The sequence below is a fragment of the Tremella mesenterica genome (assembly GCF_000271645.1).
Source record: "Tremella mesenterica DSM 1558 unplaced genomic scaffold TREMEscaffold_2, whole genome shotgun sequence".
Lineage (NCBI taxonomy): Eukaryota > Fungi > Basidiomycota > Tremellomycetes > Tremellales > Tremellaceae > Tremella > Tremella mesenterica.
The window spans coordinates 651,344-669,017 of record NW_006711226.1 but is presented as its reverse complement, the minus strand read 5'-3'; the positions used below and the strand labels follow the sequence as shown (position 1 = coordinate 669,017).

Here is a 17,674-nt window from a genome sequence, read left to right as displayed (position 1 = left end):
TGGCTTCTGATCAGTTCCTTCATCCATCATCATTTATATCGCTTCTTTTGACAGACGTCTTATCTCTATACAAATCACAAAAGTCTTATCTCCCCACGAACCACACAGAAGAGTGAAACCTTTTCAAACATTCTCACACATCTTACCCCGCGTAGTCTTGTGAACCCGATGGTATCCCTTCATGCTGAGGATGTAAGGAGAAGGTTTGGTCACTGAGATACACTCACCATGATGAATAAAGACCAAATTCCAAATGCCAAATACCAGATATCAAATCCAAGTTACAACGTAAGAGCTAATAAGAACTCGTGATATATTCGTTTCGTTTGGTCGTTGGCATGTGCTCGAACGATCAAGTCGATCGACTAGCGTTGAAAGTCTAACGGTTGATATATGTTGTTTGCGTTACGTATTGGAGACGAATGGTAGTAGGATGAACAAGTTCGTTAGGAAGGTAGGAAGGGGAAGGACACTTTGATCACCGGGACCGGGTGGTGGGTGGGTGGATGGGTGGGAGAGAGAGGATGGAAAAAAGACGCTAAAAGAGGGAAGATGAAAGGACCTCTTGAGCGAAAGAAAAAAGTCAAAGTCAATCTTAAGGTTAAGCCGTAGACGGTGGATTGAAGGAAGGAAGGATGTGCGGTCGAAAAATGTACCTTGTACCCGTGATTCGTATCAATTTCTGCTCCTTTGTCACCTAATGTTTTGCCAACAAGTATGAAAGTTTATTTGATCGTATACAAATGTGAATGTTCGTTAACCTCGTGTTTTATCGTAGTATCGTTGATTGTTTTGAGAATCTGGTACCAGTTCGGTAGTGCAGTGTAGTTTTGGGCGTAGACGAAGGGCGAAGATCTACAAATATTGCTCCCCACGAAAACTGAGCCGTAGACTGACTGAGGACAAGATCTAGGCTCTTGACTATTTTTCTTTTACTTTGACGATCAGCGAGCGATCTATCTCGTCGTACTTTCTCCTCTAGTCAGGAGTCGTGGGTCGATAGTTCGGTAGTTCGGTAGCTTAGAGGATGTGGGAAAAGAGTTAAGTCAAGTACGAGATTTTGTTCAAGGTCTGAGCGTTGTAATTCTAGGGTGGATGGCGTCAGATCGGCGTGTGCCGATTATAGGTTGTTCAATCTCCCCTCTTTGGAAAATGAGTCAAGAGGCAATAGGCAGGAGGTAGCGCTCAAGAGGAAGGAGGAAGAAGTAGCAGGAGATAGGGTGAAAGTGTGAGTGTGAAGAAAACGATTTGTGAAAGTTTGACGGGAAAACAATGCACAATGTACTCTCACTTACCTTGAGGGGAATCACTCTAGTACTTCTTCCGGTATTCACCCTAAAGCACGAGCAACTACTGTATATGGGTCACGGCGACGAGTACGCAATCTTTCGTAGACATGCTGATACAAGATGTGATGCTTATGCACATATATACCCTGTACTCGAGAAGAGCGGATCAACATGGATGAGATAGTACTAGGTCGCTCATCATTTAGCAAGAAGACGTTAGACTCTTTCAAAGACGGGCGGTGCCATGGTGCATGATTTATTCAATGTATCAATGTCGGCATGCTGGGATCATCAAATTTCGTCATTTGTCATAATTCTCACTCTTGGTAAGCATATACAAAAGCTTGGATCCACTCAGATCACACTGTCCAATGTCCTGGCTCCGGCTCTGAACTCTTAAACCTTCCATCTTATCATCGAGGGCGAACAGCCCATTGTGTAAGACACGAATTGTGATGGTAGATCAAACAACTCCTGATATTTGACCACGAGCCAACCCTTCAAAAAACACTCTCTTCCCTCTTATACTAGGACAAATAGCTTCTCTCACTCTTTCACCCTCTTGCCAAACCCCATGACTCATCTCCATAACTTCCACCAATGTCCTTCCCACTTTCCTTCCAAGGAGCGCACGACGGACTTGATCTTTTGCTATCTGACGTTCTAGTCGGTAAGCCATGGCGGAGATACTGGCGCTAGTTCGACGAGAGGAAGATGGGAGGATACGTTGAGCGTGAAGTGAAGTACGATCTGGTCTAGTGAGTGGTGATAATGCTGCTGCAAGAGAACGTCGGAGATGAGCTAGATGAAGTGTTGCGTGTATACGGGATAATCGGACGGCCTGATATCATCAGCATTGCTGTCTATGCGAATTACGGCGTGATGATGATTTGAAGGAGGATCAAGAAAAACGTACCGATTCAGAAGCCCAATATCCATGACTCCTCACCCCTGATATGATAGCTACACCTCTTAACGTCCCTCTTCTTATCTACACATCAATCTCTCTTCTTAGATTCTCACAGTTTGGGAAAACTCACCAATTCCGCTGGATCAGGTCGACAATTGAGTGGTGAGAAAAGTTTAAAGTCGAGTAAAGACGGTGCGGTCTGATGTTAGATATATCAATATACCCAAGTGCAGCTATTTTGGTCGTACAGAATATCTAGATGATATGAGACTATTTATGGCTGATTGGGAAGAATGACTTGGAAATCGACATACCTTCTTAAACCATACTCTTCGTAAATACTCATCTTCCTCTACACCAGCGAGGTCTTCCACGCATCTAGACAATACTCCCAGGTCGTCGGGTGATAAATATAGAAAAATCCTCGTTTGTAGCTCCGCCGGTAAGGCGAAAAGACCAAGGGCGAATGAAGTTATTTGATCATCTTCTTTGTTGCGTACGGGGAGGGTGGACATGTCCAGTTGAAGGATTGAGATAATCACGGTCAGTCTCCTATGTTCACAGCTTGGGGCGATTGGGAGAGACTTAAGAGTCGAAGTCTGCAAGGTGGTAGTGGTGATGTTATGTACAATGTGTAAAATGTGGTGTACAATGGATCGTTTGGACAGGAACAAAGGTGGGGAAGACTAAGTCCGGAGTGGCTGGCGGGGTAAGTGTGCAATCGGACGAAACCCAGCCGGTGATCGGTGATACCATGATACTACTCAGCTGGTATGCATTCATGATATGTACTTGTGACTCTGCGCTGCCCAATGTGATTAAATATACAGATACGTAGGATATGAAATCTAGAGAATTGAAGATCACACTCATAAGTCGGTAATTCTCATTCCTTCCGCTGCTAGAGTAACATAAAACAATTCCGTCTCTCCTAAGATGACCATCCTCCCTTTCCCCGCGAACTGGAATCAGCATGTTTCATACTTTCCTCAGAATTTCTGTTCACTGAAATGAATTGGTTAATCTATACTCTGGTCTCCTCGAGCGAGAACCACCAGTGATTCGCCTACGATAGGAGTATATGTATCCAGGAGGGAAAGCAGAGGAAGTGGGAAAGGATTAACAAGAGAAATTCGAGATGGAATCGGCTCACTTGGAAGTTCGCACTGGTTTGACCTATATAGATGATGCCTAATAAAGTACCAGAAGGGGACCAAACGTGTACTCCATCTCCACAGCCCGCATAAACGTTACCTTTGGTATCTGTGTGTATTCCTGACCATCAATCTCGCTTCTTCACTGTCTTGCCATACCCCATTTGGCTACCTTTTTGGTGTTTCTTGAAAGAACCCGATTTGATGAACAAACCAGGATGATTTACGGACAAGTGTTGAGAAGAGGGCTAGCGGGAAACATACCATCAGGAGCGCCAACGTTGATATATGCGAAAGTTATTCTGTCCGATAATGTCCCATCTAAATTGACGGTATACCTGTATCTATCCCATTAATTACACCCAAAATCCTATTATCACGCACTCACATGCTGGAAGGAGCCATGAAATCATGTGGATACGCTCCCTTTTATCTCAGCTCCACGAGTCGCTGAAGAGTTTAGGAGGACTTACAGCTAACATACCCGTATCAGCAATATAACAATATCTCCCATCTGGCGAAAAAGTTATTCCTGACCCTCGTAAGCTGGGCAAGCTGAAAGCGAAATAATTAACGTACCATTACATTTACTAAACCCATCCGCTACCACTACCACCGCACCTGTGTCTACGTCGAACTTATACACTTGGTTCGGTAAGACAGACTCAGGTCTGAAATGTTGTAGGTACCCATAGTTTACGTCGGTGAAATACACTTTGCCATTCTTGGGATGAATGGCTAGGTCGTTGACGGAGTTGAATTGTCTGCCAAAGTAATTGTTGAGTAAGACTGAGGGTCAGGTTTGACTCTTCACACGGCATGGTTACCATAGGATACTCGGGTCCCAAGTTGAGTACTAGCTCTGTGTTTTTTTGAGAGAAGCAAGCAGGAGGCAGGTTCCGCAAATAATGTAGTGTGCATGTAGAGAGAGGGAGTTGATGGAGTATGAGGGAAGCACGGCACCTTGCAAGAACGGTGAACTCACCAGTCGTGTTGTAAGGCGGTAAGGGATTCATGAGACATAAAGAAGGAGGAATATGTTCTCCCATTCCTTCAGCCATGAAAATCATTTCTCCTCTAAAGTTTGCTCCACCTAACACATCAGTCAACGATGATCAGCCCTAAACAGATTCCCACACTCACCATTGGGGTTGATGATAGGCGGATAGGCATTCACGGTCACCACTTCCACCCAACCCGTCCCATTTCCAGCAAGTGACAATGTTTCCGCTTCGGCCAATGATATCTTCTGGATGATAGAGCTCTTATGAAGTCCAGTACCGGCTGCGGGTGGACCGGCCGATTGAGCGAAGAACATTTCGTCTGTCGGAGGATACCTGATATCAACCCTGAACATTCCGCCCCTCTTCCCTCCAACCAGAAAAGAGTTGTCGATCAAAAGATTCAGTCGAAAGTGTCACGATGATATGAAGATGAAGCAGAGAGCTCACCAGACTGGGGCTTCATGAAACAACGGATTCGTCCCACCCGTCGCTATCATAGTTAATGTCGGGTTTCCCCCTATGATCTCCCAGAATCCATCATCCAATACCAAAAACGGTTTCTGTTTCAATGATTCCACGGTGGCTCCCGGAGGCGTGAACAACTACCTTTATCAGCCTCCGCCCACTCGCTTTGAGGTTGGACACAAGACTGACGGTAAAGCCGTTGGCTTCTGATGGTGGGGGTACATGGGGTAGTACAGCAAAACTCTTTGGACTGATGCGTTGAGCTTGGGAAGGAAGTTCGGATGGTACCCATGGTTTTCGACTTATAAAGCTCGAGGGCGAAAGGTAGGCCTGCCATTCGGGCGTGAAACCATTGAGGAGGGGTGCTAAGGTTGCTATCAACGTCCCGAGGATGAGAGTCGGGGTGACCCAGCTCGTTGGAGGTGTAGAAGTGACAGGACGTGGATCCCTCTTCGAAGCAGCAGAGCTGGACATGTCGTCTGGGTTCTAGAAGATAGAACAGAGTGGACGGTTTGCCCCATTGGTGTAATGTGATCGACCATGGTGACTACGATGGACGGGTGGAAAAATCGGGCCGGAATGAAATTGATCCGGAAGAAAGAAAGAATAAATGTCAATCTCGTTTGGGGATCTCACATTCCACCCTTCTTCCTCCGTCTTCCCCCTTCTCATCTGTCATGACTCTCCTTCTCCTGCATTCTGCCACCACGTACCTCGACTACCAGAGCTAGTCGCTCAGCCGTTGGACGCGGAGAACGTGGACGTGGGGCAAGATAACTTCACTTGACGACCGGGTGCCTCATGCCTCATCCTTACCGACCGTTGCACGGATCATCACGCCCAATTTCGATGGTGACCATCAACCAACCCCATGCTGGCGACTCGGTATTTGCCGACGCATCTGCTCTCTGCTCTTTTACCTCGTCTATGTGCTTACTCTTCTGAAAACCAAGATGGCCGAGGGGGCGAAGGATACGGGCGCTTTTGTCTGGTCCGGGCACCATGCCACCATGGACGAGGTCGACTATCGACTAGTGGTGTTCAAGATACGGACTAGACCGAGGAGCTGAGGAATGGGAGTGCGCAGTGGGCGGACAGGCGCGTCACGCGTCGTTGATATTTGTCATTTTTGCTAACTGTGGTAAGTGAGGTAGCGTATTGGCACGGATCTGTTGATGGTTTACTTGATTGACCTGGCTGGCTGCAGGCGACGAGGCCCATGCTGACCAAAGGGGATATGAAAAAAAAGTTTGAGCTCGACAAAACTTATAACCTGTTCTCTCATTATCACTACTTGTTCACTATCCGACTGCCTAGCCTCACTTGTAACTCTCCCTGTGTCTTGATATAGCTACTTACTCATATAGCTCCTCCTAATCTTACAGCATACATCTATCAGTTGTACACATCCTAGACCGGCCAGTCTCTGCTCGTGCCGCCCTCGCAACATGGTCCTCCATCTCGGTCCTGTCAAGAGACCTGAAAAGAAATCTACCCCAGCTCACTTTCCAAAAACACCTTACCTTCAACCTCCCCCTTCCAGCCCTGGTCGCCAAGGACCACATTACCATCGACACAATTCCTGGACGCGAACCGACCCCTTCGCTCCTCCTCAAGTGGAACCTGATCCACCTCCAAAGTCACCTGCTCCTGCTTCCATATACGATCAATTTCGTTCTCGTCACCCATTCGCGGCATCTTCACCATTACCTTCGATTCCCCAACCTACACAACGTACATCCTCAACCAAACCAACAGAAGGATCGGAAAGAGTGATCGAAATCAACGCGTTAGATGATCATAGCTCCCATTTCAAAACCACCCAGCCCACCACTTCGGTCCAAGCTCAACAGGCTAATGGTAACGCTCAACTCACTCGTGAACGTCCAAGACTTCCTTCTCGTACTTCTTCTCTCGACGTCTGGTCACCAGCAAGCACGGCAGCTGATCTTCCCGATATTCCAGAACAGGTTCATGTACAACCTTGGTCACGTACCTCCAACCCCACTCTCGTTCGCCCTTCCCCACTCAACCCCAACACTTTGAACAACGGCACATCTGCACCGACCATCTCGGCACCCGTAGAGTCCGGTTACGACACTTCTTCATCTGTCCCTACTTCGGTTCAACCGCGAAGAAGTGCTCGCCAACAGCCCAATCCTCGCGCTCAGTCAAACATCACCATCACCGAGATGAGCGAACATGGAGAAGAACAAGATCAGCTCCATCAGCTGAGGGATCTCAAGCCTTCCAGATTACACTCTTTGACCAACCTCGATGCTAGGTTCAATCAGTCTGCGCTCAGCGTGGGAAGTAGGGTCAAGGCGGATAAATTACTCGGTCTCGAACCTAATGTCACATTGGCATCACTATATCTAGTCAGTGGTCTGGGTAAAGTGAGTAGATTTCACCCATTTTCTATCATACCCCCAGACATCTAGGAAGTCGCTGACGATGAAGGAACCCGAACAATGGTCTCTAGCCGACCCGGAAGCCACTCGCGGTATACAGACCCTCCCCGACTCTATGGGTCTTTTCTGGCGACCTGAAGTCCTTGGAAACGCCTTTGCAGGGGATACGATCGATGCCTTCAATGATCTCCTCAAGGACCCAAAGGGAAACGTGAGGAGTGGACCGAGATTGAATCCAGCGCTCAAAGACCGGGTCGTGCCAGACGCTGGTCCTGATGGACCTCGAAAGTTGGTTGCTAAGGCTCTGAAATTCGCACATCCTCGTGACCGTGAGTGGTTTCGTGTACCCCCTTCCCCAGTTCGCCCACTCTTTGATGCAGAGCGACCGAGCTGACATCACAGTCGAAGTTGTCAACTCTACTTTGGCTCCCACAGCCACATGCCATGGTTTCTCATTCACTCTCCCTCGTCATGACACCTTGGCTGCTATCGCTCGTACTCGACTTGACTCTGCTCTTCCTGCCCAAGACGGGCACATGGATTCATTCTACGACAATTCCATGCTCTCCTCCATCGACCCCAATGCCTCTCTCGGACAGCTCTCGACCACCAGAGAGGTTCCCCGAGGTATGACCTCCGCTTCTGAGATCCAGTATCACGGTGTCACCCTCACATGCTGGATGCACGTCGACGCTGTTCGTCTAACCCGGTTGAAGCAGATCAAGAAAGGGGTCAAGCTCGCTTCCGGCCTAGGCTCAGTCGCTTCGTCCGTCCCTGGAGCGGTGGGTATGGTGGAAGAGAAATTAGCCAGACGACGGAACAACATGCCGTGGATGAAAAACTCTGCCGCTGGTTCTGAAGCAGAGGTGACTGGTAGCGAAACCGAAACGGGAGCAACGGACTCTGAGATGGAAGGACCTCTAGGTAGAAGAGCTATGAAGAACGCCATGCGCAATGTTAGGACGGCAACCGAGGACATGAGCTTGCCGATGGGCGATGGTGCTGAGTTTGATGATCCGGGAGATGTGTTCTGGTTGCCTTACTGCATTACCTTGGGTATGCTTCCATTATCAAAGTCGACTAACCGACACTGACTCTCAGTTTCTCGATTCCCAATCTATGACACTATGCAGGACTTCCTTCGCCTCAGCGTGAGTCTGCATCGTGACTGGAGAAATGGAGACTGACGATTAGTGGGCCAAATACTCCAAGCAGGCAAAGTTGCACATGTCGTGAGTTAAATGGACACGGTCAAGTACCATGTTGCTAATAGCTCAGACAAGTCCTTAAAATCCTCAATGCTGAACCGCCCCGTCCTGGGGAGCGATATCATCTGACCATCGGTTTGAACCAAAATGATGAGACTACTCTTGAAGGTCACATGCCTGGCGCACTTGACTTTGACAAAGGTCTCGTCAAAGTCGACATGCAACTGTGGCCCCTTTTCCAGGCCTTAGACATCGACCACATTCTCTTTTGCATCGATGTGAGTTCTCTCGTAGTGTGGAATCAAGTATCGTGCTGATGCCATTAGGTGGCCCTGTCCAACTCTGGTAGGGTGGTATTTTGCTCGAAACATGTCGCAATGCTCAACATCGCTGTAAGCGCATTGAAATATATAGTGGAGATGAGAGGCTGGGAAGGAATAGCTTTACCTGTTCTCCATGCTGTAAGTGCTTTGTTCTGTATCGAGAATGATCTGACGTAAATAGAGGGATTCCACTCTTCTGATTGAAGACCCTGGACCTTATATCATTGTATGTGTCCATCTTGCGTCGACTGGATTAGCTTAAAAGATAGGGTCTGACCAGTGAATGTCGATACGTCGTAGCGCCTCCTGCTGAGGTGGTCGTGGTGGACCTCGATACCAAGTGAGGCAATATCTCTGGAAGTCAGATTATGATGGTGTTAACATATAGCTCTCTGGCATGTAGGTCACCGCCGGCCAACGTCGTCACTCCAAAACATAAGCGCGACAAGGCTCGTACCAAGATTCGAAACGCCCTCGGGCCGTCTTACCGTGAGCATGACCAACGTCCTTAAAGACGATACTGAGTGACAGCGGTGGAGAAAAGTATTCCCATGGAGTTCAAAGTCTCGTACCCCACTTCGGCGTTTAGGAACTTCAACAAGATTTACAATACTAGAGATCAGGAACGACCTCGTTATCTGGGTGACAGGTTCAAACCTCCCGGGTGGTGGAAGCACGCGGAAGTGCTCAGCGTATTTGATAAAGTTATGCACGACAAGGTATGTGATCATCGTCTGCTTTGACATGTGCGAGTTGCGATAGGATAGCTGACTAGCAATAGCATAAGAAACCGACTTTGTTACAACGTTTGACAAGGAACGGAATGGCTCGCGGTGAGGCGCAGTTGACCGTGGGCGAGCAGTTAGCAAAACGTATGATGCGGAGACGAGCATGTGAGCTGGAATCTCCTCCTTCTGCGTGACCCTGGCTCATCGTCTAGTACATTATGTGGAAACTCGGGATGACCTTGAGCTCAAGGTGGCAAGGATCAACAGACGATTGTTGAAACTCATGCAAGAGGGAGAGCATGTGAGCCACATCTGCGCCTGTGGGCGATTACGCTGACGAAGGCTAGTGGAAACAGCAATTCGAGACATTTGAAAAATACGCCGATCGTTTAGCACAAGAGGCCAATGAGTTGAAGACCAAGATCGACAAGGAGAAACGGGAAGCGCGGAGGTTGTCAAATCGTCAGTAGGACACTGATACCTGGCTTTCTTGCTGACAATGTAGTCGCGACTGAGCAAGGCAAAGCCAAGGTGGAGCTGGAGGATAGATTGAAAAGAACAGAAGATGCTCGTGCTGAAGCGATGCGTCAGCTGTCGGACATGAACCAAATGTAAGCTTTGACTGGATGCTTGACGTACACAGCTGACCCGGGAAGGATCCAAGAACTGGAACGAGATCGGGAAGAAATCATGGACGTTTTCGAAACTCAAATCAATGGTGTATTACAACATCTACCTCCTGGTTCCCCCCTTTCTTCTTCGCGCGCGACGACACCTGCCCAATCTATCAACTCCCCAGCTGGAAGATCCATGACCTTGCCCTCTCGTGGCCGACCCCTCACACAACAGAGCAACATGACTTCTTTGTCTCAATTGACCGGAGGGACTGTACGCTCTCACGTCATGGACGCATTGGACCGCGTGAGAGCTGGGGGAAGTATGACTGACCGATCTGGACTTCCTGAAGGCGACAAGGCAATGTTCGACCGTAGCGATGCTATAGCTCATCGAATCATGAGTATCCAGGCTAAGCTCGAACTTGCTCTTAACTCCGTTACCGGTCAAAGAGGGAGAAGTGGGAGTGTGTCGTCAGCACATCCGACCGAGGAAGGGGAATATGAAGATGCCGAAGGTGATACTTCGCAAGATACTTTGGGGTTACACGATCTCACGTTACAACCTTCGAGGGGAGAACAAACCCCAAGGGCTTCTACTGCACCGAGACCGGATGAAGATGTACCGGATCTACCTCTCAATGTGGAAGGTAAACTAGAGGTTACTCAAGGTCCTGAAGAAGATTCTTTATCTGTCTCATCGAATGGTACCCACACTCCAATATCAAATGGTTCCTCACCGACTAATGCTGCGCATTCTACCGACCAAACCTCTATGAACCTTCCTACCAAAAAGCATGCTCATGAATCCATCAAAAATCGTATAGAGCGACATGCCAACGAAACCAAAAAAGCAACGGAAGTCAAAACAGTTGAAAAAGACTCGCAAAAAGAATGGGAAGCACGATTAGGTAAGATGAACCTCCAAAACCTTCCTCGTGAAGGTACGATCCGTCTTAAAACCAAAACTAGGAAAACATCCGATTCACCTTCTTTCGTCAATGGTCAAATAGCCGAAGGAGAAATATCAACTCGATCAAGTATCTCACTCTCCACCGCTGACTCGCTCCCTGGTTTAGTGGGTCATAACGACAGAGAAAGAAGTATGTCGGTGGACGATGAAGTTTTGGTCAGTCCTAGTGGGAGTCAAGAAGATCTTTCGACTAAAGAAGTCGGTCAAGGGGAGAAGGAGGATGTGAGGAGATTGTCAATGATGTCTAATGCTACGGTAGCGTTTGGATAATTTGGATACGATTTCTTGTCTGTGATCAGCCCTTAATTAGCTGTAGAACGATGTGGGTGCTGTGGGATAAGTGTGGAAGGAGTCTGTCTGATACATGATACTTGCTTTTGTCTACATGCAGATTGTGGATTCATCAGGACGTCTTTGTCCATGTAGTAATACAGTAGGAGTAAATCACTGAAGGAAGAATACGCTCAAAGGTGTCCGGGTTTAAGACCGAAAAGATGGGTGTGTGCCCATGGGGCCCCCGATTTCGCCTGATCCGCCGGAATAGCCGATCCCATCCAACCCCATCCCATCCCATCTCTTCTTCCCCACCTCGTTTACTCTTCATACGCCCAATAACCAGTTGTCCCATCTTCCGTCTTGTGTCTCACCCTAGACGGTACACTTTCCTATCACTCCCGAACCGCTGCTTATTCTGTATTCACCTAGCTTAACCCGGTTCATATAACACAATTTTTCTCCGGCTTCTCTGTCAATCCTCAATCATTGTATAGTCAAGTTTGGGTAACACACAGTTGGATTTTGGGGAATCTATATTACCAGACAGAATACAGAAATGTCATTTCGACCGGGTCTGAGACTTTTCTTTCCACGGACAATACCTCGCACGTCAAGGCCCGGTGTGAGATGGGAGAAAGGGAGTAGATTCGTGACTACTTTCAATCCTGGTGTTGAAGAAAGAGCTAGGACTGGTGGATTTTCTGTTGTACGGAAATGGGCTGTTAGACTTGGTGAGTTTCTTCTCGGGTCTCCTGAGTTTCGCTCTTGAGATCATTGGCTTCTATGGCGTTCGTGATCGGTCTCATAGCTGTATCCTCGGAAGGGGGGCTGTCATGCAAGTCACACGGGTCGCTTCGGTGGCAGGTATCTCCTTCAAAGTAAAAGTCACGACTAACCTTCCTGGCTCAAGTGACGGAAAGGCATAGTAGACTCAGGGGAAGACTTATGTAGAAAAAGAAAAGAGAGTAGAAAGTCACTGATATGTGTAATATGAGAATAATCTCGGTGTATACCATGCAGTGCGAGGACAAAAGTAGTTGACACCTTAGCACTCCTCATCGCTTTCCCAACTGTTTACCTAGCAGGAGCCGCTTTCCCACCTCGATTCGTACTTTTCGTATTTCCACGTTATTCACCTCCTCCTCCCGAGAAAGATTCTCATCGTGGTAGAGCTTTGACGAATGATGTGGAGAGGGAGTTACAGGGTTTGTGGATAGTACAACAGATGAGGGGGAAAGAAGGGTGGTATGAGGCTCGTCAGTATCTTTGTTTTCTCCTCTTGTCCTGTTTCCTCCTTTTCGTTCTACCTTCATACTCGTCCCGATGGTATTTACCAACTGCTCCTTGTTGAACTTACGCCTCTTGATTATAGGCAAGACCCGCTCCGCTGTAAGGAGTTGAGAAAGAAAAGGCAATTATCGCAGCGAACATGAACAGACGGTGGTATAGTGTACTCAGATGTAGGTCGAATAGACTGAAGCTGATATATAGGCCCATATGATAGATTCGACCCTCAAAAAATACATAATTCTCTCACTGCTGGATCATTAAGAGGTCCTGGTAAACTTGCCATCCCTCCGATAGTATTCGCCAAGACGGACGAATCGGAAGCTGTGGGTGAGTGGGGGTTTAACCATTCACTGAAATCGCTTGGGGGATATGCCAAGTGTGAAGGGAGACGATACTCATCAGGCAGCTATCGTTCATTTAGGTCGAGCTCTCTGTGGACATGATGGGATAATTCATGGAGGTCTCATAGCTACTGTTTTTGACGAATCATTAGCACGCAATGTAAGTACATTCATTTTCTCAATAGGAGGAGAATGGGAAGTTGATTCGTAGGCTTTACTCAACATCCGAACGAATATCGGTGTGACGGCCAAACTGAGTGTGGATTACAAAGCGCCTACTATGGCTGATCAAGTGGGTCGTATCTCTAACTCCGTTCTCTTTTTGAACTTACTTTCTCTCTGGCCTCATCATTGAAATCCTCCTATCACATTGACATGGTTCTCATACTATGACGACATAATATCTTTCCAACTCGATCTTCCGAAGAGGAAATTTCTCACCCCAAGAGTTACGCTGAAATCCAGTTCGTCATAGTCCGCACAAAACTAGAACACATACACGGTCGAAAAGTCTCTGTATCAGGAACGATGGAGACGCTCGACGGGGAGAGAGTGGCAGAGGCTAAAGGTCTATTTGTGGAACCGAAATGGGCCCAGTTCTTGCAATCTTCTGGTGTCACTCAGGCTTTGGGAAGAAGGGTTCCTATGCCAGAGGCTGGTCCTAGTTTGTTGGATGACGATGTTGAGCGGGAGGTGTAAACTGCGCCGTCATTCCCTTCACCTTTCATCTTATACCCTTTACCAATTACCCATCCTCTCCCTCACATCCCTAGGAGTGTCCCTAGCCATTACACCCGTCGAGATTCTTTCAATTCTCCCTAGAGACTCTTCGCTCTTCTCCCGGTTCGTTACTCATATGGATAGGAGCACAAGTGTCGCACGAAAACGGGACGAAGGGAGAGGGAGCAACATACAGCAGAAGGAGAAGGCGACCCTGTCATATCTCGGATATCTGACTGGGAAGGACGTTATGGAGACATGATCTAGAATATCGATGATAATCTTAATGTGCTCATTTTGTCAAGAAAAGCATTATGGTTCTTTCATTCAGACAAGATGACTACCTCTTACGACACTACGGTTAATTTCCAACCTTCCAGCGCTCTATACTGATGATACATGTCATGACAAGACGTTACAGTGACAAATTAACTTTTTCGACTCGGGCGCGATTCATTCTTTCTCCACTACAGTTTGAGTAGTGACGACGATGTTGAGGTCGACTGGACCTTGTCGGTAGTTGTTATCCAATGGAGCGACAAAGTGTTCAAGCTGTTGATCAGCGCTGATACAATGTACAATCATCCATGACAAAAGACGAGATATATTCCAGTGAGTAGTGAGGATAGAGAGCTTAACACATGATTATTTGACTCACAGCAGTTGGTATATCTCCAACTTCCTCTCCTTCCCTCAAAATCCTCGCTCCAGGTTGAGCAGAAAACGGCATACTTATCCTCTCACTGGTTTGACTAACGGCATGACTCTCAATTTGACTCTCGGCGAATTTAGTCATTTCCATTTTATCCAAATTCAATCTTTCGTTCAATACACCCCAAGGATCGATAAAGGCAAATTCTGCAGTTGTAGGTGTTGCCAATTCCGAATCTACGGAAGCAGGATCATGACGATATTGATATGGATGAGGTGGATAAGCGTTATTGTATCTTTGTTGTTGAACGAATACTGGGGTTTGTTTATGAACTCCCGCTTCATGTGCCATTGAACGTGGGAGAAGGATCATTATACTGATTGCTGTGCTAGCGAAAATTGTGGTCATCCCAATGATGAATAACATATCGGACCAGAAGCTAGTTAGTCAGCGATTTATCTCTCATAACAATTCTCATCAACGACACCTTCTGTATTACACGACGAAATAACAGTCGCGAGTGACTGACATGGTAAAGAAAAAAAAATTGGGATGGATACATTGACCGAGAGGAGGAGAGAAAAGTGAGGAGGAAAAGAATGAAACTCACGGAGTGGTATTGATATACCTATGTTTCGTCTTTCCATCAAAAGCAAGTGTAGCGATAGCAACTGAATAAACAGCTCTGAGGAAAGTTCGAACGGTATTGAGTTCTTTGAAATATTGTAATCTTGCAATGACGTCCGGATTGGCACCTTGTTTAATCGATTCACGGATGAAACCAGGGAAAACGGAGATGAGCCAAAAACTACTGATCATGAGGATAAGAGCGGAAATTGATCCTGCTAAAAAGAGGTTTTCTTCCATTGATAAGAGGTCTGAAGGGTTGATTTGAGTACAACCAATCATGACTCCGTATCCCTGTAAGTGAGCTGTTATTCTTTCACTTTTATCACCCCTGATGTTGCTTCTTTGCATCTTTAATTACAGTGTACTTCCCTCCCCCTTCCTCTCCCCACCGCTTAGAATACTCTACTGAGTCTGATCTTGAAATCAGTCGAGGTGAATGAACATGGCATGAACTTCTGACAAGTGAGGTGAAAGAAGAATGAAGTTGGAAGAGAATGATAAGATGTGTTCACTCACAATGGCAGCACATGCAAGCCAGACTTTGAATTGTAAACTTTGAAACCAACTTCTAGGATCACGAGTACGAATAGCTCGGATCAAGTACATCCAATAGAGTGTTTCTTCGCCATGTATAGCAAGAAGACATGCCCAACCGATGGCCATGCAGTAGTAAGCCGCACGGACGAGCGCTGTCTTGCGTTTGGACCACTGGACATCAGTTCGGTGATTGACAAGTAGATCACTCCCATGACGAATGCGAAGGATCAAGGATCGAGAATGGAGTCATGGAATGAGGAAGAGGTAGGAAAACAATCAAGACAATTACTCACCAGTAGATACGGAACGGGCATGATCTCGGTCTCTGTCGGCGAGAGCGGGATAGCGGCATATCCTTCGGTATATTTCACATACACGTTGAGCCCATCCCAACTCATAAACTACATAATCAACAATTCCTTCTACTTGAATTAGGAAAGAAGCAGACTTACGAGAATCAAGGAAAGGATGAGCATCCACTATTTTCGGTCAGCTAATTTTTCCAAATGACATCTTCACATTTTTTCTACTCTTCTTGTTCTTCCTATCATTGGTGTCGGAAACCTGATATCAGATGGTTTGGGAGTACTTTATAGTGGCGAAAGGGAAGAAATAGAAGAAGAAGAAGACACTAACAGTGATTACCCATCGGAAAGCTCCTCGTCGATGATAAATCAAACATCTACCACGATCGAAACTCCAGATATGCCAAAAAGCGAACATCACCCCACCTATGGTAACTACAAGACCCAAAGCTGTCGCAGCAGGAGATTGATGACACATCTTTCTTCTACTGTCTATACGAAATCTTCGCTTTTATACAAAGTGCCAATGAGGACAAGTGGACGATCTCGACCGAACAAGGATGTGAGAATGAAAGAGGTAGAGAGGAATTTGTCGTTCTTTCCGGATCAAGTGGAGAATATATATTCTCAAAAAGGATGAAATGGGGAAATGAGATGATCGTCTTCCGACTGGACAGGCCGCCTGCGGCTTGGTACGAGAGTGAATTAGTCCCACTCAGTGTGGAGGAATGAATGTAATGTAATGAATTGATGGATGAAGTTCAAAGTCGTGTGGTATGGTGTGGAGGTGGTGTGTAAAGAGGAAATGTAGGTACAAACTGTATGAAAGACACAAAGAACCCTTTTTTCCACCCTAGATCATAGAAGAGAAGTGTGGAGGGGGAAATCCAAAGCTTTTCTTCACCTTCTAACCGAGTGTCAAAAAATCTATAATAATAATGTTAATGAGACGAACATTAACGCGCGGATCCCTCTCTTGGTCAATGTGTCAGATGTCAAGTGTCAAGGTCAGGATTTAGAAGAGGTCCGGGCATCTTTCCTCGGGGATGACTTGTCCTCATTCCCCATAGTATACGAGGTACGAGGTACTAAGGGGATTCGAGGGGTTAGATTGAAAGATGTGTGATGGAATTGATTGGGTTGTGAAGGGGAAAGAGACGAAAAAAGAGGGGGGTTTGTTCCTGGAAGGAAGATGACAAGTGTCTAGAATAAGCGCTATGGTATCGCTCTATAACTTTCGCAACGCATGAGAAATGGTCGAGGTAAGTAACTTCCTGAGGGGATAGAGAGTGAGGGGGGATGGGGGGAGGAGTGTATAGGAGAAACAAGGAGTCCTCGAGCGAATGAGTAATAAAGTAGGTATGATAAATGAGGACAACTTGAATGTCCAGACAATCCCTTCCCGACCTCCTCACGTCACATCCATCCATCTTTGTTGCATGATACCATGTTGCCGCAGAGGCGCCGGTGGGAGGAAAGGTCTTAATTACGCTTTTCGGAACGTTTTTGGACTTAAATACGCCTTTTCCGAGATCTGGGTCTTAACTACGTCTTTTGGCTGGGGGAAGGGTCCTTTTTACTGCCCCCCAGTTAGGGTGGACTATGGGCACCAAGTTAGGGGGGGTATTGACCATGCATAACGACGTTAGGGGGTTAGGGGAAGTTAGGGGGTTAGGGGGTTAGGTGGTTAGGGGTGGAGGAGAGTATTTTTAATGCATGCAAAGCATGCATTGGGGGTCCAGGAAGGGAGGTGTAATTAAGATAACGACTTAGGGCACCACCCTAAGTGACCCCGGGCACCACCTTCGGTCAGGAACCTAATGAATCGAACTAATGAGTAGAAC

At 46.9% G+C, this 17,674-nt stretch overlaps 5 protein-coding genes across 5 annotated transcripts; 2 read left to right on the top strand and 3 right to left on the bottom strand.

Moving 5' to 3' along the window:
- Positions 1 to 1,752: 1,752 nt before the first annotated feature.
- On the bottom strand, positions 1,753 to 2,714 carry TREMEDRAFT_60078 (uncharacterized protein; the record flags this gene model as incomplete). The annotated part of the gene is made up of 4 exons (XM_007002642.1): positions 1,753 to 2,130; positions 2,206 to 2,280; positions 2,330 to 2,398; positions 2,514 to 2,714. The coding sequence occupies 4 exons, from the start codon at positions 2,712 to 2,714 to the stop codon at positions 1,753 to 1,755; spliced, it is 723 nt and encodes a 240-aa protein (XP_007002704.1).
- A 354-nt stretch (positions 2,715 to 3,068) lies between these two features.
- Positions 3,069 to 5,362, bottom strand: TREMEDRAFT_73199 (uncharacterized protein; the record flags this gene model as incomplete). The annotated part of the gene is made up of 10 exons (XM_007003018.1): positions 5,012 to 5,362; positions 4,805 to 4,959; positions 4,497 to 4,690; positions 4,339 to 4,446; positions 3,933 to 4,142; positions 3,827 to 3,885; positions 3,742 to 3,779; positions 3,618 to 3,697; positions 3,353 to 3,474; positions 3,069 to 3,161 (listed from the first exon to the last, which is right to left on the bottom strand). The coding sequence occupies exons 1-10, from the start codon at positions 5,294 to 5,296 to the stop codon at positions 3,069 to 3,071; spliced, it is 1,344 nt and encodes a 447-aa protein (XP_007003080.1). The 5' UTR covers positions 5,297 to 5,362.
- A 1,986-nt stretch (positions 5,363 to 7,348) lies between these two features.
- Positions 7,349 to 10,557, top strand: TREMEDRAFT_27360 (uncharacterized protein; the record flags this gene model as incomplete). The annotated part of the gene is made up of 14 exons (XM_007002283.1): positions 7,349 to 7,562; positions 7,636 to 8,289; positions 8,335 to 8,384; positions 8,446 to 8,465; positions 8,512 to 8,719; positions 8,768 to 8,902; positions 8,946 to 8,990; positions 9,034 to 9,104; positions 9,168 to 9,253; positions 9,296 to 9,487; positions 9,663 to 9,793; positions 9,840 to 9,954; positions 9,998 to 10,103; positions 10,149 to 10,557. Coding segments are annotated over 14 exons (2,436 nt in total), but the record flags the coding sequence as incomplete, so codon positions are not given.
- Positions 10,558 to 11,911: 1,354 nt separating this feature from the next.
- TREMEDRAFT_28265 (uncharacterized protein) lies at positions 11,912 to 13,685 on the top strand (the record flags this gene model as incomplete). The annotated part of the gene is made up of 6 exons (XM_007002388.1): positions 11,912 to 12,086; positions 12,405 to 12,611; positions 12,847 to 12,972; positions 13,052 to 13,146; positions 13,198 to 13,278; positions 13,452 to 13,685. The coding sequence occupies 6 exons, from the start codon at positions 11,912 to 11,914 to the stop codon at positions 13,683 to 13,685; spliced, it is 918 nt and encodes a 305-aa protein (XP_007002450.1).
- Positions 13,686 to 14,159: 474 nt separating this feature from the next.
- TREMEDRAFT_60074 (uncharacterized protein) lies at positions 14,160 to 16,308 on the bottom strand (the record flags this gene model as incomplete). The annotated part of the gene is made up of 7 exons (XM_007002641.1): positions 14,160 to 14,258; positions 14,365 to 14,797; positions 14,969 to 15,279; positions 15,505 to 15,696; positions 15,819 to 15,926; positions 15,978 to 16,004; positions 16,162 to 16,308. The coding sequence occupies 7 exons, from the start codon at positions 16,306 to 16,308 to the stop codon at positions 14,160 to 14,162; spliced, it is 1,317 nt and encodes a 438-aa protein (XP_007002703.1).
- Positions 16,309 to 17,674: the final 1,366 nt, after the last annotated feature.